This window comes from Bos javanicus, chromosome 19, assembly GCF_032452875.1.
Source record: "Bos javanicus breed banteng chromosome 19, ARS-OSU_banteng_1.0, whole genome shotgun sequence".
NCBI lineage: Eukaryota > Metazoa > Chordata > Mammalia > Artiodactyla > Bovidae > Bos > Bos javanicus.
The window spans coordinates 48,073,553-48,096,243 of NC_083886.1; the positions used below are offsets into that span (position 1 = coordinate 48,073,553).

General features: G+C 37.5%; 1 protein-coding gene across 1 annotated transcript in view; it reads left to right on the top strand.

The window, feature by feature from the left end:
- LOC133232607 (uncharacterized) overlaps positions 1 to 22,691 on the top strand; it is a 60,511-nt gene continuing 37,820 nt past the window's right edge. Inside the window, exons 1-9 of the mRNA XM_061392258.1 lie at positions 1 to 49; positions 735 to 839; positions 2,526 to 2,579; positions 15,185 to 15,286; positions 15,781 to 15,834; positions 17,423 to 17,527; positions 18,063 to 18,116; positions 19,806 to 19,904; positions 22,332 to 22,385. Of these exons, the coding sequence (XP_061248242.1) occupies positions 25 to 49; positions 735 to 839; positions 2,526 to 2,579; positions 15,185 to 15,286; positions 15,781 to 15,834; positions 17,423 to 17,527; positions 18,063 to 18,116; positions 19,806 to 19,904; positions 22,332 to 22,385 (652 nt within the window). The 5' untranslated portion in view covers positions 1 to 24. The remainder of the gene's footprint in view (positions 50 to 734; positions 840 to 2,525; positions 2,580 to 15,184; positions 15,287 to 15,780; positions 15,835 to 17,422; positions 17,528 to 18,062; positions 18,117 to 19,805; positions 19,905 to 22,331; positions 22,386 to 22,691) is intronic.

Here is a 22,691-nt window from a genome sequence, read left to right on the forward strand (position 1 = left end):
GGAAAGTTATATCATAATAGATTAATGAAGAGTGTGAAGTCTCTCAAAAGTAAGTAAGAAACAAAATTTTAAAGTATATTATCTAGATTCTATAAATTTATATTATCAAAGTCTTTCAGACATATCATTCAAGTATAAATCTTGTCTTTATATAATTTGTCATTTATGATTCTTTTAGCATGACTACATTCTGTCTGCTATTAACATACAATTTCTCTTACCAGTAAGTCCTTGTATAGTCTTAGTTTCTTTTCAACTTCTTATCAAAAGGAAAAATTTACCCCAACCAAAAAAAAGAAAAAAATCTAACCATTGTTAAAGAGCAGTGGTCAACTACACTGATAACTCACATATCAAGTCACTAAACAGAAATAACCCTATCTTTTGTGTAGAGGAATTAAGTTGTGGCCTGCAGTTCTACTTATTTAAGACCCTTAACACTGCTTTACTATGTATGCTTGTCACCAAGAATAGAAAAAGGAAATATAGATAGATAGATAAAGGAAATATAATTCTCTTACACTGACTTTCTATTTGGATCTTCAAGTGGACACATTTGTTTTGGGGTTTCAGCCTTTTTGAAATAAAATGATAACAAAATCATGAAATATATTATCTCTTTTGCTTTACTATGTGGTCATTAAAGTTAATACTAATAACACCTTTTAAATATTTTCCTTGTTTTGCTATTATATGACTTATTTCAAATGTTGCTTTACTGTCTCTGTCCTAAGAGGGGAAGATTAAAAAGAATAATCTCCATAAGGCTTTGGAAAATATGGGAGTCAAGCTCACAGAAGAAGAATTTGCTAAATTGTCAAAAAAGCTACAAGTTGATGGTGAGCACTAGAGATATTCTTAGGGCATTTTTTCCTGTTATCTTCTATGTGACAACCTTAAAAAATAATTATAATTGGTGCCAGATAAATACTTAAAAGCTTAGAAGAGAGCTCAATATTAAGGTGAGAGTAACCTAAGACTTGCTGGAGCAGCCGTGAAGAGATACCCCACGTTCAAGGTAAGAGAAACCCAAGTAAGAAGGTAAGTGTTGCGAGAGGGCATCAGAGGGCAGACACACTGAAACCATAATCAAAGAAAACTAGTCAATCTAATCACACAGACCACAGCCTGGTCTAACTCAATGAAACTAAGCCCGTCATGGGGCCACCCGTGATGGGTGGGTCATGGTGGAGAGGTCTGACAGAATGTGGTCCACTGGAGAAGGGAATGGCAAACCACTTTAGTATTCTTGCCTTGAGAACCCCATGAACAGTATGAAAAGGCAAAATGATAGGATACTGAAAGAGGAACTCCCCAGGTCGGTAGGTGCCCAATATGCTACTGGAGATCAGTGGAGAAATTACTCCAGAAAGAATGAAGGAATGGAGCCAAAGCAAAAACAATACCCAGCTGTGGATGTGACTGGTGATAGAAGCAAGGTCTGATGCTGTAAAGAGCAATATTGCATAGGAACCTGGAATGTCAGGTCCATGAATCAAGGCAAATTGGAAGTGGTCAAACAGGAGATGGCAAGAGTGAATGTCAACATTCTAGGAATCAGCGAACTAAAATGGACTGGAATGGGTGAATTGAACTCAGATGACCATTATATCTACTACTGCAGGCAGGAATCCCTTAGAAGAGATGGAGTAGCCATCATACTCAACAAAAGAGTCCGAAATGCAATACTTGGATGCAGTCTCCAAGAAGAAATGGAGTAGCCATCATACTCAACAAAAGAGTCCGAAATGCAATACTTGGATGCAATCTCAAAAACGACAGAATGATCTCTGTTCATTTCCAAGGCAAACCATTCAATATCACAGTAATCCAAGTCTATGTCCGGCCATCCTACACTGCTCATACATAGCATGCTATCCCAGACCCATTTTGCTTATCATAGTGGTTCTCGAGCTTGAGTGTGTATAAGAATTTCTCAGACTTGATGAACCACAAATTCCTAGGCCACATACCCAGTTTCTAATTCAGTAGGTCTGAGATGGGGCCCTAGAATTCACATTTCTAACAAGTTCCCACATGATGCCTATGCAGCTGGTCTAGGAACCAGATACTTCAAGTATCACAGTATTAACTTATCTCCTACTTGTTAAAAACCCTTTCTCCTTCTCCTTCTTCTGATTAGCTCCTGCTAATTATTTTACTCATCTCAGATATTAACCCCCACATGCTGCCTTCACTGAATGCTCCAGGCTTGATTAGGGCCTTGGTCAGATCTTTGGCAGTACCAGAATATCAGGTCAGCATCAAGGAAATTTTGATAATTATACTTATAAAACAGAAGGGCTCGCCAAAAGCCAGCCTTCTCTCTGGCCCAGAGTTTATGATCTCCAAAAAACTTTATTAATATGACATAAATCTTCAAAATCCCAAAATTTAAAGGAGTGTTCATTTAAATTTTGATGTGAGCCTGATTTAGCTGACTTTATTATACTATATGAGTAATTTATATATATTTCCTAAGGTCATACCATTATTATGTGTTTCTTTTGGACTTTTACTTGTAGCAAATGGAAATGTTGATCTGCATAATTTGATGGAAGAAGTGAAAGTCATTACAGGTGAGTATAAAGTCATTATAAACCTAAGATTGGTATGGTAATTATGTTTTGCCATTAACAATAATTGTCATGTTGATTCTGTATTATACTGCTTAATGTAAATATTTGTGTAGAGTTGGACTTAGTGGTACCTATGTTTCAGTATTAAAATTTTAGTGTCATGTCTTGGTAGAAAGACTTTAATTCTCTAGAGTAGTTCTCATAAATCTTTTCTCTTGGTTAGTACAGTAAAAAAAAATCAAGTTTTGCTTCAAATTCACCTAACTGGTCCCCCAATTCTCCTGAATTTCTAGTCTCATGAAATTGGGCCATTCCTACTTACTAGAGGTTTGGAGCTTTGTTCCTTTCCAAGAAGCTACGTAGAAGCCCCAACTAAGGCAAATACTTTGAAAGACAGTACTTTCCCTTCCTGGCTACTGGACCTATAACAGATTCAAGTCTCAGCTTGACCCAACTGAAGAAGTGCTGACCCTTCTAAAGGATAAAGAGATTATTCATAGAAGGAACTGCAATACTTAGCTGATATGTACTGGCAAGGACTAGGACAGCATTTCTGGGATAAGATCTTCAAGTATAACCCAGAATAGAGTGTGGAAAATGAGGCTGAGGCTGGATAGGAAGAGTTTGTTGATGTAGGTGCTTGTTTCTGTAAGTCCAGTTTTAATGCCCAGCCAAAACTACTTGGAGTGGACAGTAAACTTCTGGGTTGGCTCCTAGGAGCTTGGAAGACAATGGCCCACATCAAATTAGGTGAAAATGCCAGAACTGCCTTGATACAATGCTGAGGAGTGAACAAAAAGTTCAAATAAATTGGGTATACCAGAATGAATCTATTATGTAAGACCTGAAGATCCATCAAATAACTATGTTCCTCAAGAGGGTCTATGGAACACTATCTTTAATGAGGCAATAAGTGCATCCATCCAAATGTCCCTACCACAGGTCTCAGTGTCCAACTCCCTGTTAGAGCCATGACTGTGGTAGAGCAGACTTTCCAAGACTGCACATTCAGCTTTCTCTGAGGTTCTGCCTTTCTGACCATCAGGTCCTGATCTTGGTCTTCAACACTGTCTCTTCAAATAAAAGATGCAAGCCTCTTAAACTGCTGCCATGGAAGCCTGCCCTTTACACATGCCTCAAGTTACTAAGCAACAACCATCCAATTATATTGTAAAATTAAAATTTACTCATATTTCTCAAACATTAGAGAATATTACTTGAGCCATTATATCCCCTTCTACCTGTATGTTTTTTTTGTTCAAATTTTTTTAATATAAATTTATTTAATTGGAGGCTAATTACTTTACAATATTGTATTGGTTTTACAATCAATTCTCCAAAGGTGAACATCTCAGCAGTTTCAACAATACAGTGTGTTATAGGTTCCCAGGTGGCTCAGTGGTAAAGAATCGGCCTATCAATAAAGGAGATGTGGGTTCAATCCCTGGGTCAGGAAGATCCCCTGGAGGAGGAAATGGCAACCCACTCTAGTATTCTTGCTAGGAAAATCCCATGGACTAGAGAAGCCTGGTGGGCTACAGTGCCTGGGGTTGCAAAGAGTTGGAAATGACTTAGCATACACATACACATGCATGTGTTAGGGATTATTACCCCTTCCCTTACACCATCAATGGAATCTTTGTTATAACCTGTCCAGCAAGACATACACCACCTTATGGTCTGCTTCTGAGGACCACTTCAAAGCCAAGTGTCCTAAATTTGGTTTTCAGAAGCAGACCCTGAGACTAGTATTTATGTGCAAGTGAATTGTTACAGAAGAGTTACCAAAGAAAACTTATATAAGGGGATGGAAGAAGCCAAGTAAAAACCCCATCTTAGACAAAGTCTTGATACCTTCAGAATAATCCCACCGAAGATCTCTGTAAATTACACCTCAGAGTTCTCCCAATCGAGATCTTTCACACTTTCCCTCAATCAGTCATTGGCTGACCCAGCCACACTTTCTTTGTTTTCTGTACAAGAGAGAAAAGCAGTCTTCAGTAGCATGAGGGTAGTCTTACAAACAAAAGCTATAGGTGCTGCTTATTGGGAGCAAAACCACACCATGGCTGGGAATGCTCAAAAATGGTAAATAGGATCTGAGAGATGTGCTCAGAACACAGGGACTACAAAAACTAAGTAATATGTAAGCCTACCCAAGGTCCGTCTAGTCAAGGCTATGGTTTTTCCAGTGGTCATGTATGGATGTGAGAGTTGGACTATGAAGAAAGCTGAGCGCTGAAGAATTGATGCTTTTGAACTGTGGTGTTGGAGAAGACTTTTGAGAGTCCCTTGGACTGCAAGGAGATCCAACCTTCCATTCTGAAGGAGATCAGCCCTGGGATTTCTTTGGAAGGAATGATGCTGAAGCTGAAACTCCAGTACTTTGGCCACCTCATGCAAAGAGTTGACTCATTGGAAAAGACTCTGATGCTGGGAGGGATTGGGGGCAGGAGAAGGGGACAACAGAGAATGAGATGGCTGGATGGCATCACTGACTCGATGGACATGAATCTGAGTGAACTCCGGGAGTTGGTGATGGACAGGGAGGCCTGGTGTGCTGCGATTCATGGGGTTGCAAAGAATCGGACACGACTGAGCGACTGAACTGAACTGAACTGAACCCATGATTCAAGTGAGAACTCTGTGTTTAGTTATGAGACACAAGAGGAAAATGCAATGGTTATGTACTATAAGACAGAGAAAAAAGGAAAAATCATGGAGAAGAGAAGGAAAAGAATGAGATGAGTATATTTAATATTGATAAACCACCAGCTCCTGTGTAGGTTTGCTATCAGTTCACTTCAGTCGCTCAGTTGTGTCTGACTCTTTGTGACCCCATGGACTGCAGCACGCCAGGCTTCCCTATCACCAACTCGCAGAGCTTACTCAAAGTCATGTCCATCGATTCAGTGATGTCAACCAACCATCTCATCCTCTGTTGTCCCCTTCTTCTCCTGCCTTCAATCTTTTCCAGCATCAGGGTCTTTTCCAATGGGTCGGTTTTTTTCATCCGGTGGCCAAAATACTGAAGTTTCAGCTTCAGCATCAGTCCTTTCAATGAATATTCAGGACTGATTTCCTTTAGGATGGAATGGTTGGATCTCCTTGCAGTCCAAGGGACTCTCAAGAGTCTTCTCCAACACCACAGTTCAAAAGCATCAGTTCTTCGGTGCTCATCTTTCTTTATAGTCCAACTCTCACATCCGTGCATGACTACTGGAAAAGCCATAACTTTGACTAGATGGACCTTTGTTGGCAAAGTAATGTCTCTGCTTCTTAATATGTTCTCTAGGTTGGTCATAGCTTTTCTTCCAAGAAGCAAGCATTTTTAAATTTCATGGCAAAAATAAATAAATGAATAAATTTCATGGCAGCAGTCACCATCTGCAGTGATTTTGGAGCCCAGGAAAATAGAGTCTCTTACTGTTTCCATTGTTTCCCCACCTATTTGCCATACTTTTGCTATACTTTTTCTAGTTTTAACTGAAAAAGTTTTTTTCTAACTATAGAGTAAATTGAATAAATTTACTCTAATGAATATAATTTTTAAAGTTTTTCCTTTGTTACTCACATAGTGGATTATCACATCACTTTATCTATAACCTGCATTGAGACTTTTCTTAAAGCTTCCAGAAAGTCCAATCAAAAATTTGGTATATTGGTTATTTATATTGACATGTATAATCTACAGGATATATATTAACTAACCAAAGCAAGATGTAGAATCATCAATATAGAAAGCTACATTTTATGTAAGGAAGGAGAGGAAATAAGAACCTACATGCTTATTTTTGCAAAATCAATCTGAAACATAAATCAGAAAGTAATTTTAAAAAACAGTTCACTTGTAGGGGATTCAGGAAACACTATGAAGGGGCTAGAAGGAAGTCTGAGTATATTTCTTATTTAGTTTTAACTTAAAAATGCTTAAATATTAAAAAAAATCAAATATTGAAGAAAAATAAATTCTAAAATTGAAAATAAACTGAAACACATGAGTCTAATTATATAACAAAGTGCTAATAGAATGATATGTGGAAGTGAAAGTCGTTCAGTCATGTCTGACTCTTTGAAACCCTATGTACTATACAGTCCATGGAATTCTCCAGGCCAGAATACTGGAGTGGGTAGCCTTTCCTTTTTCCAGGTGGTCTTCCCAACCCAGGGATCGAACTAAGGTCTCCTGCATTGCAGGTGGATTCTTTACCACCTGAGCTATCAAGGAAGCCCAATAGAATGATATAGGGAACCTAGTTATTTCAAGTGATTTCTGAAATGCAGTGCTATGACTGAACAGTGAAATATATACTAACTACAGAAAGGACTTCAAAGGAATCTTAAACTTTATTCAATAGTTTTATCATTAATAATAATATTGGAATTTAATATTGTGACTATTACAGGTAAAAGCAGAATAAAACAAATAAATATGTTAATATTCTTAGAAACTAACATGTTTCAGTTTCAGAGAAAAGAGGTACAAATATACAATCAAGAAGTTAGGAAAAATCCTGTAACTATAATTTGGATCACTACAAATTCACGGTTGTTGTTTTTTTAATTATCCTGTTTGTTTTAAAGACGAATTTCCTGTATTTTCCTTGAAAGAAAAGGACCTAGAAACAATCACATCTTAGTTTCAGTGATCATGGTTTCTCAATAAAATTTCTACTAAAAGGAACCCCAGAGCTCATTGGAGAAATTCTGCTTCCAGGTCTGGGATAGGAAAAGTACAGAGTGAGCATGGGGTACCTTTTTTCTGAAAGCAAGGTAATACTTAATGTGTTCATGTCAAAAGAAACAGGAGTAGATTCCTGCTGGTCACACTGGGGAGAACTTGAGCATAAGAAGGAAGGAGGGAGGGGAGAACATGGTGCCAAGTAGTGTAAAGTATCTTAAACGTGAGTCAGAAGTCGTAAGAAAGCAGTTGAATATGAGGTTCTCATATGGCTTTACACCATTATCTAATCACTTTGTTATGAATATTGCTACTCCTTGTTTATATAGAGTCCATGTCATTTTTTAAAAAAACATATTTCTTTTTATTTGACAAGGTAATCAACCATGTTGCTTAGAAATGTATCCCACACTCTCAGCATTTATTTGGGGAGGAAATAGTTACTTGCAAAAAAGAAAAAGATGAACTATTTATACAGAAATTTCAGTTAACTGTTATATGATATCTCTGAGATTAAATGACAAAAAAATGAAATGTTTTGTATGGTGCCTGGTACCAAAAAAAAAATTCTCCATAAAGATTAGCTATCATTATCATTAGTAGTAATAGTGAAATCTTTTTTTCTTCCAGTTTTATTGAGATATAATTGACATAGAGTTACTGTATAAGTTTGTGTTCAGCATAATGGTTTGACTTACATACATCAAGAAATGGTTACCACAGTAAGTTTAGTGAACATCTATCATCTCATGTAGTTATAAAATTAAGAAAATAGAAAAAATTTCCTTGTGATCAGAAATTTTAGGCATTCTTAGCAATTTTTGTGTATAACATTCAGTAATGTTAACTATGGGCTTCCCTGGTAGCTCCGCTGGTAAAGAATCCACCTGCAATGCAGGACAGCCCAGTTCAATTCCCTGGGAAGATTACCTGGAGAAAGGATAGGCTACTCACTCCAATATTCTTGGGTTTCCCTGGTGGCTCAGGCAGTACTAGAATCCTCCTGCAAGGCAGGAGACCTGAGTTCAATCCCTGGGTTGGGAAGATCCCCTGGAGAAGGGCATGGCAACCCACTCCTGTATTCCTGCCTGGAGAAGCCCCATGGACAGAGGGCTACTTTCATGGGACTGTAAAGAGTTGGACATGACTGAGCGACTAAGCACAGCACACAGTGCTATTAGAGTAGGAAATGGCAACCCACTCCAGTATCCTTGCCTGGAAAATCCTATGGACAGAGGAATCTGGTGGGCTACAGTGCTCACTGTATTTATCATATTGTACATTACATCACTCATACTTATTTACATAATAATTGAAAGTTGTACCTTTTGACTGCCTTCATCATATTTCCTTTCCTTCCACACCTTGCCCCTGGTAACCACAAATCAGATCTGTTTTCCTATGAATGTGTTTGTTTTTGAAGTATAACTGACCTACAAAACTGTGTTTGTTCTTGTTACACAATATAGTGATTGAATATTTCTGTTTATTTTTAAGTGATCACCACAATAAGTTGTGTCACCACATGAAAACATTACATAGTTATTTACTGTATTCCCCACTCTGTACATTTAATGCCCTGTGACATATACATATATATATATATATATATATTTTGCAACTGAAAGTTTGTTCCTATTAATCTCCCTTGTCTATTTCTTTTATTCCCTACCACTCCTACCACTGTCTCCTCTGGCAACCATCTCTTTGTTCTCTGTGTCTAATACTCTGTTTTTGTTTTGTTATATTTGTTTGTTTTGTTTTTTAGATTTCTCATATAAGTGAAATCATACAATATTTCTCTTTCTTTGCCTTACTTATTTCACTTAGCATTATAGCTCCAGATCCATCCATGTTGCTGAAAATGTCAAGATGTTTTTATGACAGAGTAATATTCCATTTCATATATATATGTATATATTTTATGACTAAGTAATATTCCATTCCATATATATATATATATATATATATATATATATATATATGTATATATACCCCACATCTTCTTATCCAATCATCTCTTGATGGGCACTTAGGTTGCTTCTATATCTTGGCATTTGTAAATTTGTAAATAATGCTGCAATGAATGTGGGGGTGCATTCATCTTTTCTAAGTAGTGTTTTCATTTTCTTTGGATAAATACCCAAGAGTTAGAAGAGCAAGATCATATAATAATTCCATTTTTAATTTTTTGAGGAATCTCCATACTGTTCTCCGCAGTGGCTGCACAAATTTATATTGCTGCCAACAGTGTACAAGGGTTCACTTTTCTCTACATTCTCTCCAACATTTGTTATTTATCTCTTTGATAATAGGCTTTCCAACAGGTGTAAGGTGATAGCTCATTGTGGTTTTGATTTACATTTCCCTGTTGATTTGTGATATTGAGCATGTTCTCATATACCTGTTAGCCATCAGTGTGTCTTGATTACAAAACTGTCTGCTCAGAGCCTCTGTTCAGTTTTTTTAATTGGATTTTTTTTTTTTTTTTTTTTAGTGTTGAGTTGTTTGAGTTCTCTGTGTATTTTGGATATGAACTCCTCATTGGATATATTGTTTGCAAATATCATCTCCCACTTAGTAGATGGCCTTTTCATTTGGTTGATAGTTTTTCTTTGCTGTGCAGAAGCCTTTTTGTTTAACATAGTCCAATTTGTTTACTTTTGCTTTTTTCCCCCCCTTTTTGCTTATATTTTTGTCTCCCTTATTTGAAGAGACAGATCCGAAAGATATTGTTGAAACTTTATGTTGAAGAGCTTATTGCCTGTGTTTTCTTCTAGAAGTTTTAGGGTTTCAGGCCTTACATTTAAGCCTTTACTCCATTTTGAATTTATTTTTGTACACAGTGTGAAACAGTAGTCCAGTTTGATTCTCTTGCATGTTTTCCCAACACCATCTATTGAAGAAATTGTATTGTTCCCATTTTATATTCCCTCCTTTGTCATCTTGGGTTGCCCCAGGGGCATGGCTTAGTTTCATTGAGTTAGACAAGGCTGTGGTCCTAGTGTGATTAGATTGACTAGTTTTATGTGAGTATGGTTTCAGTGTGTCTGCCTTCTGATGCCCTCTTCCAACACCTACCGTCTTACTTGGGTTTCTCTTACCTTGGGCATGGGGTATCTCTTCACGGCTACTCCAGCAAAGCGCAGCCGCTGCTCCTTGCCTTGGACGAGGGGTATCTCCTCACCGCCTCCCTTCCTGACCTTCAACGTGGGATAGCTCCTCTAGGCCCTCCTGCGCCTGCGCAGCCACGATCCTTGGACGCGGGGTTGGTCCTCCCGGCCGCCCACCCTGACCTCGGACGCCGGGTAGCTCCTCTTGGCCGCTCACCCTGACCTCGGACGCGGGGTAGCTCCTCTCGGGCCGTTCCTGCGCCGTCCCAGCCTGGCACTCTCGGCCGCTGCCCATGACCTCGGACATGGGGTAACTCCTCTTGGCCAACGCCCTTCGGGCATGGGGTCCTCCCGGCTTCTGCCCCTGACCTCGGATGTGGGGTAGCTCCTCTCGGCCGCACTAGTGCACTTAGTGCGCCGGTCGTCGCAGCCGCCCGCGCTCAGTGCGCCGGTCGTCGCAGCCGCCTGCTCCAGGCTTCAGCAATATGTGAACCGTGAACTTCCTGATGTTCAAGCTGGTTTTAGAAAAGGCAGAGGAACCAGAGATCAAATTGCCAACATCCACGGATCATGGTAAAAGCAAGAGAGTTCCAGAAAAACATCTATTTCTGCTTTATTGACTATGCCAAAGCCTTTGACTGTGTGGATCACAATAAACTGTGGAAAATTCTGAAAGAGATGGGAATACCAGACCACCTGATCTGCCTCTTGAGAAATTTGTATGCCGGTCAGGAAGCAACAGTTAGAACTGGACATGGAACAACAGACTGGTTCCAAATAGGAAAAGGAGTACGTCAAGGCTGTATATTGTCACCCTGCTTATTTAACTTCTATGCAGAGTACATCATGAGAAATGCTGGACTGGAAGAAACACAAGCTGGAATCAAGATTGCTGGGAGAAATATCAATAACCTCAGATATGCAGATGACACCACCCTTATGGCAGAAAGTGAAGAGGAATTAAAAAGCCTCTTGATGAAGGTGAAAGTGGAGAGTGAAAAAGTTGGCTTAAAGCTCAACATTCAGAAAACGAAGATCATGGCATCTAGTCCCATCACTTCATGGGAAATAGATGGGGAAACAGTGTCAGACTTTATTTTTCTGGGCTCCAAAATCACTGCAGATGGTGACTGAAGCCATGAAATTAAAAGACACTTACTCCTTGGAAGGAAAGTTATGACCAACCTAGACAGCATATTCAAAAGCAGAGACATTACTTTGCCAACAAAGGTCCGTCTAGTCAAGGCTATGGTTTTTCCTGTGGTCATGTATGGATGTGAGAGTTGGACCGTGAAGAAGGCTGAGCGCCGAAGAATTGATGCTTTTGAACTGTGGTGTTGGAGAAGACTCTTGAGAGTCCCTTGGACCGCAAGGAGATCCAACCAGTCCATTCTGAAGGAGATCAGCCCTGGGATTTCTTTGGAAGGAATGATGCTGGAGCTGAAACTCCAGTACTTTGGCCACCTCATGCTAAGAGTTGACTCATTGGAAAGGACTCTGATGCTGGGAGGGATTGGGGGCAAGAGGAGAAGGGGACAACAGAGGATGAGATGGCTGGATGGCATCACTGACTCGATGGACATAAGTCTGAGTGAACTCCAGGAGTTGGTGATGGACAGGGAGGCCTGGCGTGCTGGGATTCATGGGGTCGCAAAGAGTCGGACAGGACTGAGCGACTGAACTGAACTGAACTCCTTTGTCATAGATTACTCGGTCATATAAGTGAGAGTTCGTTTCTGGGTTCTCTATTCTGTCCCATTGATTTATGAATCCATTATTGTGCCAGTGCCTTATTATTTTGATTACTGTAGCTTTGTAGTATACTTTGAAATAGGAGGTGTGATACCTCCAGCTTTATCCTTCTTCCTCAAAATTGTTTGACTTGCCGATCTTTTGTGATTCCATGCAAATTTTAAAATTATTTGTTCTAGTTCAGTGAAAAAATGTCCTTTGTATTTTGATATATACCTTGATATGTGTCCTTGTTAATTTGATAGAGATTGCATTGAATCTGTAGATTGCATTGGGTAATATAACCATTTTGACAACATTGACTCTTCCAATCCACAAACACAGTATATCTGTCCATCTATTTATGTATCTTCAGTTTCTTTGATCAGCGTCTCATAGTTTTCCAAATACAAGTCTTTTACCTCTTTAGTTAGATTTATTCATAGGTATTTTATTCCTTTTGATGCAGTGGGTAAATGGGATTACTTTCTTAATTTCTCTTTCTGATACTCTGTTTTTAGCATATAGAAATGCAATAGATTTCTGTAGATTAATTTTGTATCCTGTAATTTTACAGAATTCATTGATGAGGTCTAGTAGTTTTTTGGTGATGTCACTGGAATTTTCTATGTATAGTACATGTCTTTTGCAAGCAGTGATGTTTTACTTCTTCCTTTCCAACTTAGATTTCTTCTATTTTCTTTTTGTTGTCTGATTGCAGTGACTACAACTTCCAATACTTTTGTTCAATAAAAGTAGTGAGAGTGGTCATCCTTGTCTTGTACCTAATCTTAGCTTTCAGCTTCTCACTGCTGGGGATGACGTTAGCTGTGGGCTTGTCATGTGCTGTGCTTAGTCGCTCAGTCGTGTCTGACTCTTTGCAACCCCATGAACTATAGCCCACCTGGCTCATCTGACCATGGGGATTCTCCAGGCGAGAATACTGGAGTCGGTTGCCATGCCCTCCTCCAGGGGATCTTCCCAACCCAGGGATCGAACCCAGGTCTCCCACATTGCAGGTGGATTCTTTACCATCTGAGCCACCAAGGAAGCCCATGAATACTGGAGTGGGTAGACTATCTCTTCTCCAGGGATCCTTCCCAATCCAGGAATAGAACCAGGGTCACCTGAACTGCAGATGGATTTTTTTTTTTTTACCAACTGAGCTACCACAGAAGCCTGGGTTTGTCATATATAACCATTATTATCTTGAGCTATGTTTCTGCTATAGCCACTTTGTAGAGAGCTTTTATCATAAATAAATATTAATTTTTTCAGAATCTTTCTCTGCATTTATTGAGTTGCTCATATGATTTTTACTCTTCAGTTTGTTAATGTGGTGTATCATATGATTAGTTTGCAGATATTGAACTGTTCTTACATTCCAGGGATAAATCCCATTTGACCATAGTGTATAATCCTTTTAATATATTGCTGAGCTTGGATTGCTAATATTTTGTTGAGGATTTTTGCATCTATGTTCATAAATGATACTGACTTAAAACTTTCTTTCTTGTGTGATATCTTTGTCTGGTTTTGGTATGATGGTGATACTAGCCTTGTAGAAAGAGTTCAGAAGCACTCCTTCCTCCACAAGTTTTTGGATGGTTTGAGAAGAATAGGTGTTAACTCTTCTCTGAATGTTTGGTAAAATTCACCTGCAAAGTCATCCTGTCCTAGATTTTTGTTTGTTGGAAGTTTTTTTTTTTTTTAATTACTGATTAATTTCATTATTGGTAATTGGGCTGTTCTTATTTTTATTTCTTCCTGGTTCATTATTGGAAGATTATACTGTATGTTTCTAGGAGTTTATCCATTTCTTCTAGATTGTTCATTTTATTGGTGTGTAACTATTTGTAGTAATTTCATATGATCTCTTGTATTTTTCTGCTATCTGTTGTAACTTCTCCTTTATCATTTCTGATTTTATTGGTTTGGGCCTTCTCTTTTATTCTTGATGAATCTGACTAAAGATTTATCAAGTTGTTGTTTTTCAATGAATTAGCTCTTAGTTTCAGGGGCCAGGACCTCTCATACCTTGGGGAGAACCTCTCCAGTTGTATTCATCATCCAGTTGTGGATCTCCCATTCAGGAGTATGAATCTTAACTTTGCTACATCTCTGCCCCTCCAACCCATGTTATTGTGAGTTCCTTCTTTATATCTGTAATTGTAGAACATCTTTTCTGCTCATCTTCCAATGTTTCTCATCAATAGTTGCTCCATAATGACTCACAGACTTATAGAACAAATTTATGGTTACCAGAGGTGAAGGGTGGAAAGGTAGGGGTAGTTAGGAAATGTGGGATTGATGTGTACACAATGCTATGTTTAAAATGATAGCCAACAAGGACCTACCATATATAGCACAAGGCACTCTGCTCAATATTATGTAACAACTTAAATGGGGAAAATTTTTGAAAAAGAATAGAAACGTATATGTATAACTGAGTCACTTTGCTATACACCTGAACCATACTCCAATATGAAATTTGAAGTTAAAAAAAATACCTCTCCATAAATAGTTGTAATTTTAGTGTGCCCATGGAAGCAGGTGAGCTCAGGGTCTTCCTACTCCACTTGCTCACTCCTGCTAGTAGTGAGATTTTTTTTAATCCTGTGAACTGTCCAAAAATATTTTATTTATTGTTTCAAATCTTGCATATACTAATTACTCTTATCTTCTTCTCCAAATTGGACTAAAGGAAAGAATCCTAATATTATTTACACTGTCAACTTCCTTTATGTATTTGATTCAACGAATCTTTGATCTTTATGCTGAAAGACGTGATCATGATTCAAAGGAATTAATTTTTTAATGTGGATCAGATGTTTTAAGTTTTAGTTTAAAAAAAAAGTTTTAGTTTCATGAACACTTATGAGGTCCATGGAAGGGCTTCAGAACATCCTCTAAATCTTAATGCACTGTTTATAAATAAGTACAGGTGCACTGTGTAGGACTATAAGATACACAGCCTTTCTCAGATTCTCAGAAGGTATATGTGTCAAAAATAAAACCTTAAAAATAACTTCTCTGGAATCATTAAATTTGCTTCACAGTCCTGTCTCTTTCTAATTAAGGGAGTGTTGACATCAAAAACCTGGAAACTGTACTTGGCAACATGGGAATCAAGATCACCGATGAGGAACTCAAAGATCTGACACAAAACCTGCCAGTCAGTGGTAAGTGTATTAGATACCATGGTCTTTTGAGCTTTGTACCTTTAACAGAGGAAGGAAAGAAATAAAAGAAATTTCATGGGGAAGATATCAAGATTGGAGGTGAGAAAGTTAAAGAAGTTGGGAATATACTGTTCCAGATACTGGTGGCATGGTCAGTAGAAGAGTCTTTTGAACTCTGAGAGCAAGGAAGCTGGCCTCTACAAAATAGCCCATCTTTTCATTATCAAATATAAGACTTGATATTTTATTGGGTAGAAAGTCAAATTTACATTTTTGAAGAAAGCATTAATTTTAATATTTATAATTTTTTCTAACCCATGTTCTTTGCTTATTTTGAATAAATGTTTATTGAATGACCATTTTAAATGCTTAACGAAATGCCCAGTACACTTATTAAGTGCTATTGCTAGTTGTTATAATCAGGAGAGGGGAGAGTGTTCTTATGTTATGTTAAATCATTTTATGAGATTCATGTTATGTTTTCTGTCTTACAGTTGATAATAAAGTGTCCCTTAAAACCTTGAAGGATGAAGTAAAAGCTTTTACAGGTAGGAATTTATTATAAATGATTTATACTAAATCATGGTTTATGATAAAAATTTAATAGTATTTCCCAATATATAATATGTGACTTATAAATTAGCATATTTTCAGTGTTCATTTTGATAAAATATTTTCATCTACTGACCAACAGATTAAGCTAACATTATCTGGGTTTTATAAGTAAAACAAAATGACTATTTCTTCATTAGAAGTCTTATATTTGATGGGTTTTTTATTCAATAAAAGTATTTCATGAGTATTTATGGACAGAGTAAAACCAGAGTGAAGCATTAAACATAAGTTCATTGCAAACAGCTAATCACATAGTTTTAACAAAATAAAGTAAAATAGGTTATACTCTGATGATTATGTATTTTATTGTACTAACCATCTCTTGTCCTATTTGTAGATAATTGTACAAGCAGATTTGCTTCTATACTTTGTGGTGTTATTCTAAGTATTCCAAGTTAGGAGTATATCCCATTTATTAAGGGACAAAATCTATTTTTGATGTGACCTTTCTTAAATGACTAGTTTTTAAAAAAACTTTTCTATTTATCTATTTATTTATTTTCGGCTGCACTGGGTCTTCCTTGCTTTGCATGGGCTTTCTCTAGTTGCTGTGAGTGGAGGCTACTCTTCACTGAGGTGCACGAGTTTCTTATTGTGATGACTTCTCTTGTTGCAGAGCACAGGCTCTAGGCATGTGTGCTTCAGCAGTTGTGGCTCATGGGCTGTAGAGCACAGGCTCAGTAGTTGTGATGCACAGGCTTAGTTGCTCTGCAGCTTGTGGAATCTTCCCAGATTAGGGATCGAACCCATGTCCCCTTCATTGGCATGTGGATTCTTACCCACTGTGCCACCAGGGAAGCTCTGATTTGACTTTTTATTAGGAAATCATTCATTCTGCAGCACAAGTATACTTTTAGATGATTTGAAATAATTGGTTTATAATAGCCAGGACATGGAAGCAACCTAGATGTCCATCAGCAGATGAATGGATAAGAAAGCTGTGGTACATACACAATGGAGTATTACTCAGCCTTTAAAAAGAGTACATTTGAATCAGTTCTAATGAGGTGGATGAAACTGGAGCCTATTATACAGAGTGAAGTAAGCCAGAAAGAAAAACACCAATACAGTATACTAACACATATATATGGAATTTAGAAAGATGGTAATGATAACCCTGTATGTGAGACAGCAAAAGAGACACATATATAGAACAGTCTTTTGGACTCCGTGGGAGAGGGGGAGGGTGGGATGATTTTGGAGAATGGCATTGAAACATGTATATTATCATATGTGAAATGAATCACCGGTCCAGGTTTGATGCATAATACAGGATGCTCAGGGCTGGTGCACTGGGATGACCCAGAGGGATGGTATGGGGAGGGAGGTGGGAGGGGGGCTCAGGATGGGGAACACATGTACACCCGTGGTGGATTCATGTTGATGTATGGCAAAACCAATACAATATTTTAAAGTAATTAGCCTCCAATTAAAATAAATAAATTTATATTTTTTAAAAAAGAACTAATTAGCTTGGCCCTTAACATTAATTTTATCTATGAATATTCCATCTTTTCAAAGGAGAAAAAATTGATTCCAGTAACCTACAAAATGTTCTAAAAGACATGGGAATTGAGCTTACAGATAAGGAGCTTGAGCAACTGATGAAAACACTGCCAGCTGATGGTAAGCCATAAGAATGTACCATGCCTCCCAGGGAACTTGATCTTATGGGTCAGCATGAGCAGCTCTTAATCTTTTAATAGTACAGTTTTGCCCCAAAATGCCATAAATTAATAGAAAGACACTTTTGACTTGAGAATAAATTTCATCATTATCTCCTCAAACACAACTTGAGTCATCCCTAAGTGACTAATACTGTCCCTTGGGTCAGCATTAGGTATGCAATATGAACAATGAAAAATAATAAAAGAGAAAGAAATAGAAACATCAGTAGAATAAAGCAAAAATATTTTTATGTGTTTTGTAGAGTTGCACTATAGGAGAGTTAAGCTAATAAATGTCTCTAATACCAAGTAATGGATAAGTTTGCCATTGTGAAAGATATTTATATTCTTAAATGTCAATATTATGGCTATAAAATAGACTAAATTTTAAAGCACGTCATTAAAATGTAACTTTTTGTAATCATACAATTTATAATTTTTCAATGAATTCTATATCAATTTTCCAGAGATCTGAATTGTACCTTTTCTTACAGCTCATGGAAAGGTATTTCAAAACAGATTGCTGAAGGATTTGAGGAGTAACAAAAGTAAGCAAACATGGTTAGGCCTGTGAAATATCCTCCTCAAGTGTTAAATTTGTATCAAGAAACTATAATACTTTATTTTGCTTCTTGTTTTTCTTCTCACATCTGTGTTTTTTCCTGGTAAAAATCTTTACTTTATCTTAGAAGGAAGTTCTCTGTTAGATTGCATTTTTCTAAATTTTTCTGAAAAAAAATTTATATAAACAAATAAAAGAAAGATGAAAGGAAGAGATAAAGAAAAGGAAGGAGGGAGGGAGCAGGAGGAGTAGGAAGGAAGGCAAGAGGGAGAGAGGGAAAAGTTTTGCCGTGTATTCCAGATGTGACGACGAATAGAGAAAACAATCTGAGAGTAAGAATTGAGGGGGAAAAATATAATCTCTACTTCTTTGTGAAGAGTACTGATTAGTGCTCTCTCCTTATAGTTGCTTAACTCCTATCCCATCTAACAGTTTCCTGAGCAGGTGTGCTTAAGGTTTGAGGAGAGAAGTTCTAACTCTTGCTTTAAACTCTTTAAATTCTAACTCTGCTTGTAAAGAGCTGGAAAAATCTATTGTAGTTTTGTTCTTTTCTTGAAAATATTAGCATTTATACCAGGTTATGATGTCATTCTCTTTTACCAGTGTATATTCATGTAACAGTAATACCTGTTACTGTCTCAAAGAGATATCTGCCGTCTTGTGTTTATTGCAACATTATTTACCATAACCAAGACATGGTATGATAGCTGAATGAATAAATAAAATGAAAATGTGGGATGTGTGTGTGTGTATACATGCAATGGAATATTATTCAGCCATTAAAATAGAAAGAAATCCTACCATCTGCAACACTATAAATGCTGCTGCTACTGCTGCTAAGTCGCCTCAGTCGTGTCCGACTCTGTGCGACCCCATAGAAGGCAGCCCACTAGGCTCCTCTGTCCCTGGGATTCTCCAGGCAAGAATACTGGAGTGGGTTGCCATTTCCTTCTCCAGTGCATGAAAGTGAAAAGTGAAAGTGAAGTTGCTCAGTCGTGTCCGACTCTTAGCAACCCCATGGACTGCAGCCTACCAGGCTCCTCCGTCCATGGGATTTTCCAGGCAAGAGTACTGGAGGGGGTGCCATTGCCTTCTCCGAACACTATAAATAGAGAGGGTATAAGTAAATAAGTCAGAGAGAAAAAGATGGACATTTTGTGGTCTCACTTACATGTGGTATCTTAAAAACTGAACTCATAGAAATAGAAAATTGGTAGTTGCCAGAGGTTTGGGGGTGGGGAGGGGAGTGGGTGAAGGTGATCAAAGGATACAAATTTCCAGTTGGAAGATGAATAAGTTCTAGAGATGTGATGTACGGCACAATGATTATTATTAACAATATTGTTAATATTGTATAGTATTTTTGAAAGTTAATAATAGTGTAAATCTTAACAAAAGTTCTCACCTCAAAATTATAACTATGAGAAATGTGAATGCATTAACCATCCTTATTTTGGTAATCATTTTGCAGTATGTACATATGTCAAATCATTATGTTGTACACCTTAAACTTGTACAATGTTGTATGTCAACTATTAATATATCTCAGTAAACCTGAATGGGGGGAACCAATAATATCTGTTAGTTGAAGATAGTAAGTGATTTATGAATTTTTAAAATATTTTAGAATCATTCCAGTTTTCTTCCTTTCTCCCTTTCCTTTCATGTTTTTAAGGAGGAAAGGTTCATGTAAGTAACCTGGATACTGTGTTAGAAGCCATGGAGGTCAATCTTACAGAAGAGGAACTTGATCACCTGAAGGATCCTCTGAGTGGTGAGCATTATGGAAAACGTGTGATTTTAAATAGAGGTTGAGTTTGCAGGATTAATTATGACTGTTTCAAAGGTTTGAATTATTTGTTACCCTCCAAAAAAAACCTTTGAATAGCTTTCAGGAGAACAACAACACGGCTCCATGTTTTTGTCCAGTTAAAGCCTGTAATCTATTTCTTAACACATTTTGGGCTGGGAATGGGTGCTAGTGAAAGAAAAAGGGGTTATTCTCCTCTGGTTTTTACAAAATAAGATCTGCAGTGTGTTTTTTTCACTGATCCTTATATTACAGACATCAATTCGGGCTTTAACCCAATTTGTCCAGCCATTGATTCATGCATTCTTTTTTGGTCACTGTAGCAAAAAAGTATAAAATAATATGTATAGTGTTATTAATTTTCTAAAACTATATGTAGTATACTTTTGTAAACTAAGGAAAAGTCTGGAAGAATATACAGAAAGCAGTTGTTAATGGTGAGGTATGGTAATGACAGTGAGAAGAAGTAAAAAGAGGGACTATTTATATGTTTGTGTATTTTTTAAATTTGTTATGAAAAGTATGTTTAAATTTCTTTAACTCAATTTATTCTGTTTTTAATTTGAGATGGATGCAAATGATGTGTCAAGTGATAGGCCTTAGGCTGAATGCTTATCCACCATTTAGTTTCAAGAGATTCACTAAACTGACCACTTACATAATTCAGTTCAGTTCAGTTGTTCAGTTGTGTCCGACTCTGTGCCAGGCCTCCCTGTCCATCACCAACTCCCGGAGTTTACCCAAACTCATGTGCATTGAGTCGGTGATGCCATCCAACCACTTCATCCTCTGTCGTCCCCTTCCACCTTCAATCTTTCCCAGCATCAGGGTCTTTTCAAATGAGTCAGCTCTTCACATCAGGTGGCCCCTAGCAAACATTCCTTACAGATCAGCACGAGTCTCCCTCTGCCCACTGCCTCAACACGTGGCAACACAAGGTATCAATCCTTACAAATATTAGAAAAGATGTGTAATTTCAAGAAATAAGTGAAAGTAAAGGACTTTCTGAAGGACTGCTTCAATCACACAAAGCCATTAACAAATGTGGACTTGGAAGAGTTAGATCATTTCATAATTGAGGAAGAAAAATTTTACATGAATAATAATGATAGGCCATTTAAAATAGAATAATTTGGGTTTCAAAGTATTTAAAGGAACCCTTAAAAAAACAATCATTTTTTCAAAATTTATTTTTATATATATTTTTTTCAGAGTTTAAAGTAGTCCATGTTGTTGTTGTTGCTGCTGTTGTTCAGTTGCTAAGTCGTGTCCGACTTTTTTGCGACCCCATGAACTGCAGCATGGCAGGCTTCCCTGTCCTTCACTATCTCCCTGAGTTTGCTGAAACTCAGGTCCATCAAGTCAGTGATGCCATCCAACCATCTCATCCTCTGTCACCCCCTCCTCCTCTTGCCCTCAATCTTTCCCAGCATCAGATTCTTTTCCAGTGAGTCAACTCTTCTCATCAGGTAGCCAAAGTATTGGAGCTTCAGCTTCAGCATGAGTCCTTCCAAAGAATTTAATTCAGGGTTGATTTCCTGTAGGATTGACTAGTTTCATCTCCTTGCTGTCCAAGAGGGACTCTCAAGAGTCTTCTCCAGCACCACAGTTTGAAAGCATGAATTCTTCGGTGCTCAGCCTTCTTTTATGGTCCACCTCTCACATCCGTACATGACTACTGGAAAAACCATAGCTTTAACTATGTGGAACTTTGTCGGCAAAGTGATGTTTCTGCTTTTTAATACTCTGTCTAGGTTTGTCATAGCTTTTCTTCCAAGGAGCAAGTGTCTTGATTTCATGGCTGCAGTCACCATCTGCAGTGATTTTGGAGCCCAAGAAAATGAAGGAAGCCACGAAAGTTAAGTGGCTCAGTCGTGTCCGACTCTTTGCAACCCCATGGACTGTAGCCCACCAGGCTCCTCCGTCCATGGGATTCTCCAGGCAAGAATACTGGAGTGGGTTGCCATTTCCTTCTCCAGGGAATCTTCCTGACCCAGGGATCGAACCCAGGTCTCCCGCATTAGAGGCAGACGCTTTAACCTCTGAGCCACCAGGGAAGCCCCAGTGTGCAATAATCTCATTTTCTCAGAAAATCACATCCCAACACATTTTTTAAAGTCAGCATTGATTCTATGGACTACCTATAACCTGAATTTTCTTGGATATTAGGTAAAATAAACTTATATTCATAATTTGAATTTTTATTTGTCAGTAATAACTTTTGTAGGTTATTTATTCATTGTTTACTGTTAAATCTTCATTTTAAGTGTATATATTTTCCTTGGTCATCTTATAGTAATAATAACTCTTAGATAAAAACACCTCCTATTCTATGGATTTTTTTCCTGAGTCCTTATTATTGTTTTCCCCTGATTAAACTGTGTTTTACAGCCTATAAGAAGGTTGATCTGAAAAAAGTGATGGATAGAATAGAAGATATTACAGGTGAGGAAGAAGTTACCAAATGCATATGATTCTGATTCTTTATACAATTTTCTATTTTTTCCTGGTACTCTCTATTTCTTTTTAAATTATGCTATTTTCTAGTAAAATGATTGTGATTTGATTTCTAGACTTTGGCTTTGGTTTATCAATGTTTTAACAACAAAACATAGTGCGACGTTTTGTTAGGTCCTATGATCTAATTTTTTCCAAATTAATCTAAAATATTTACTAAAAATGCATGTTAAAGGAATAAAAATAGTTTCATTACTTTTCTAGTAATCCCCCAAATAGAAAATTATGAAAATC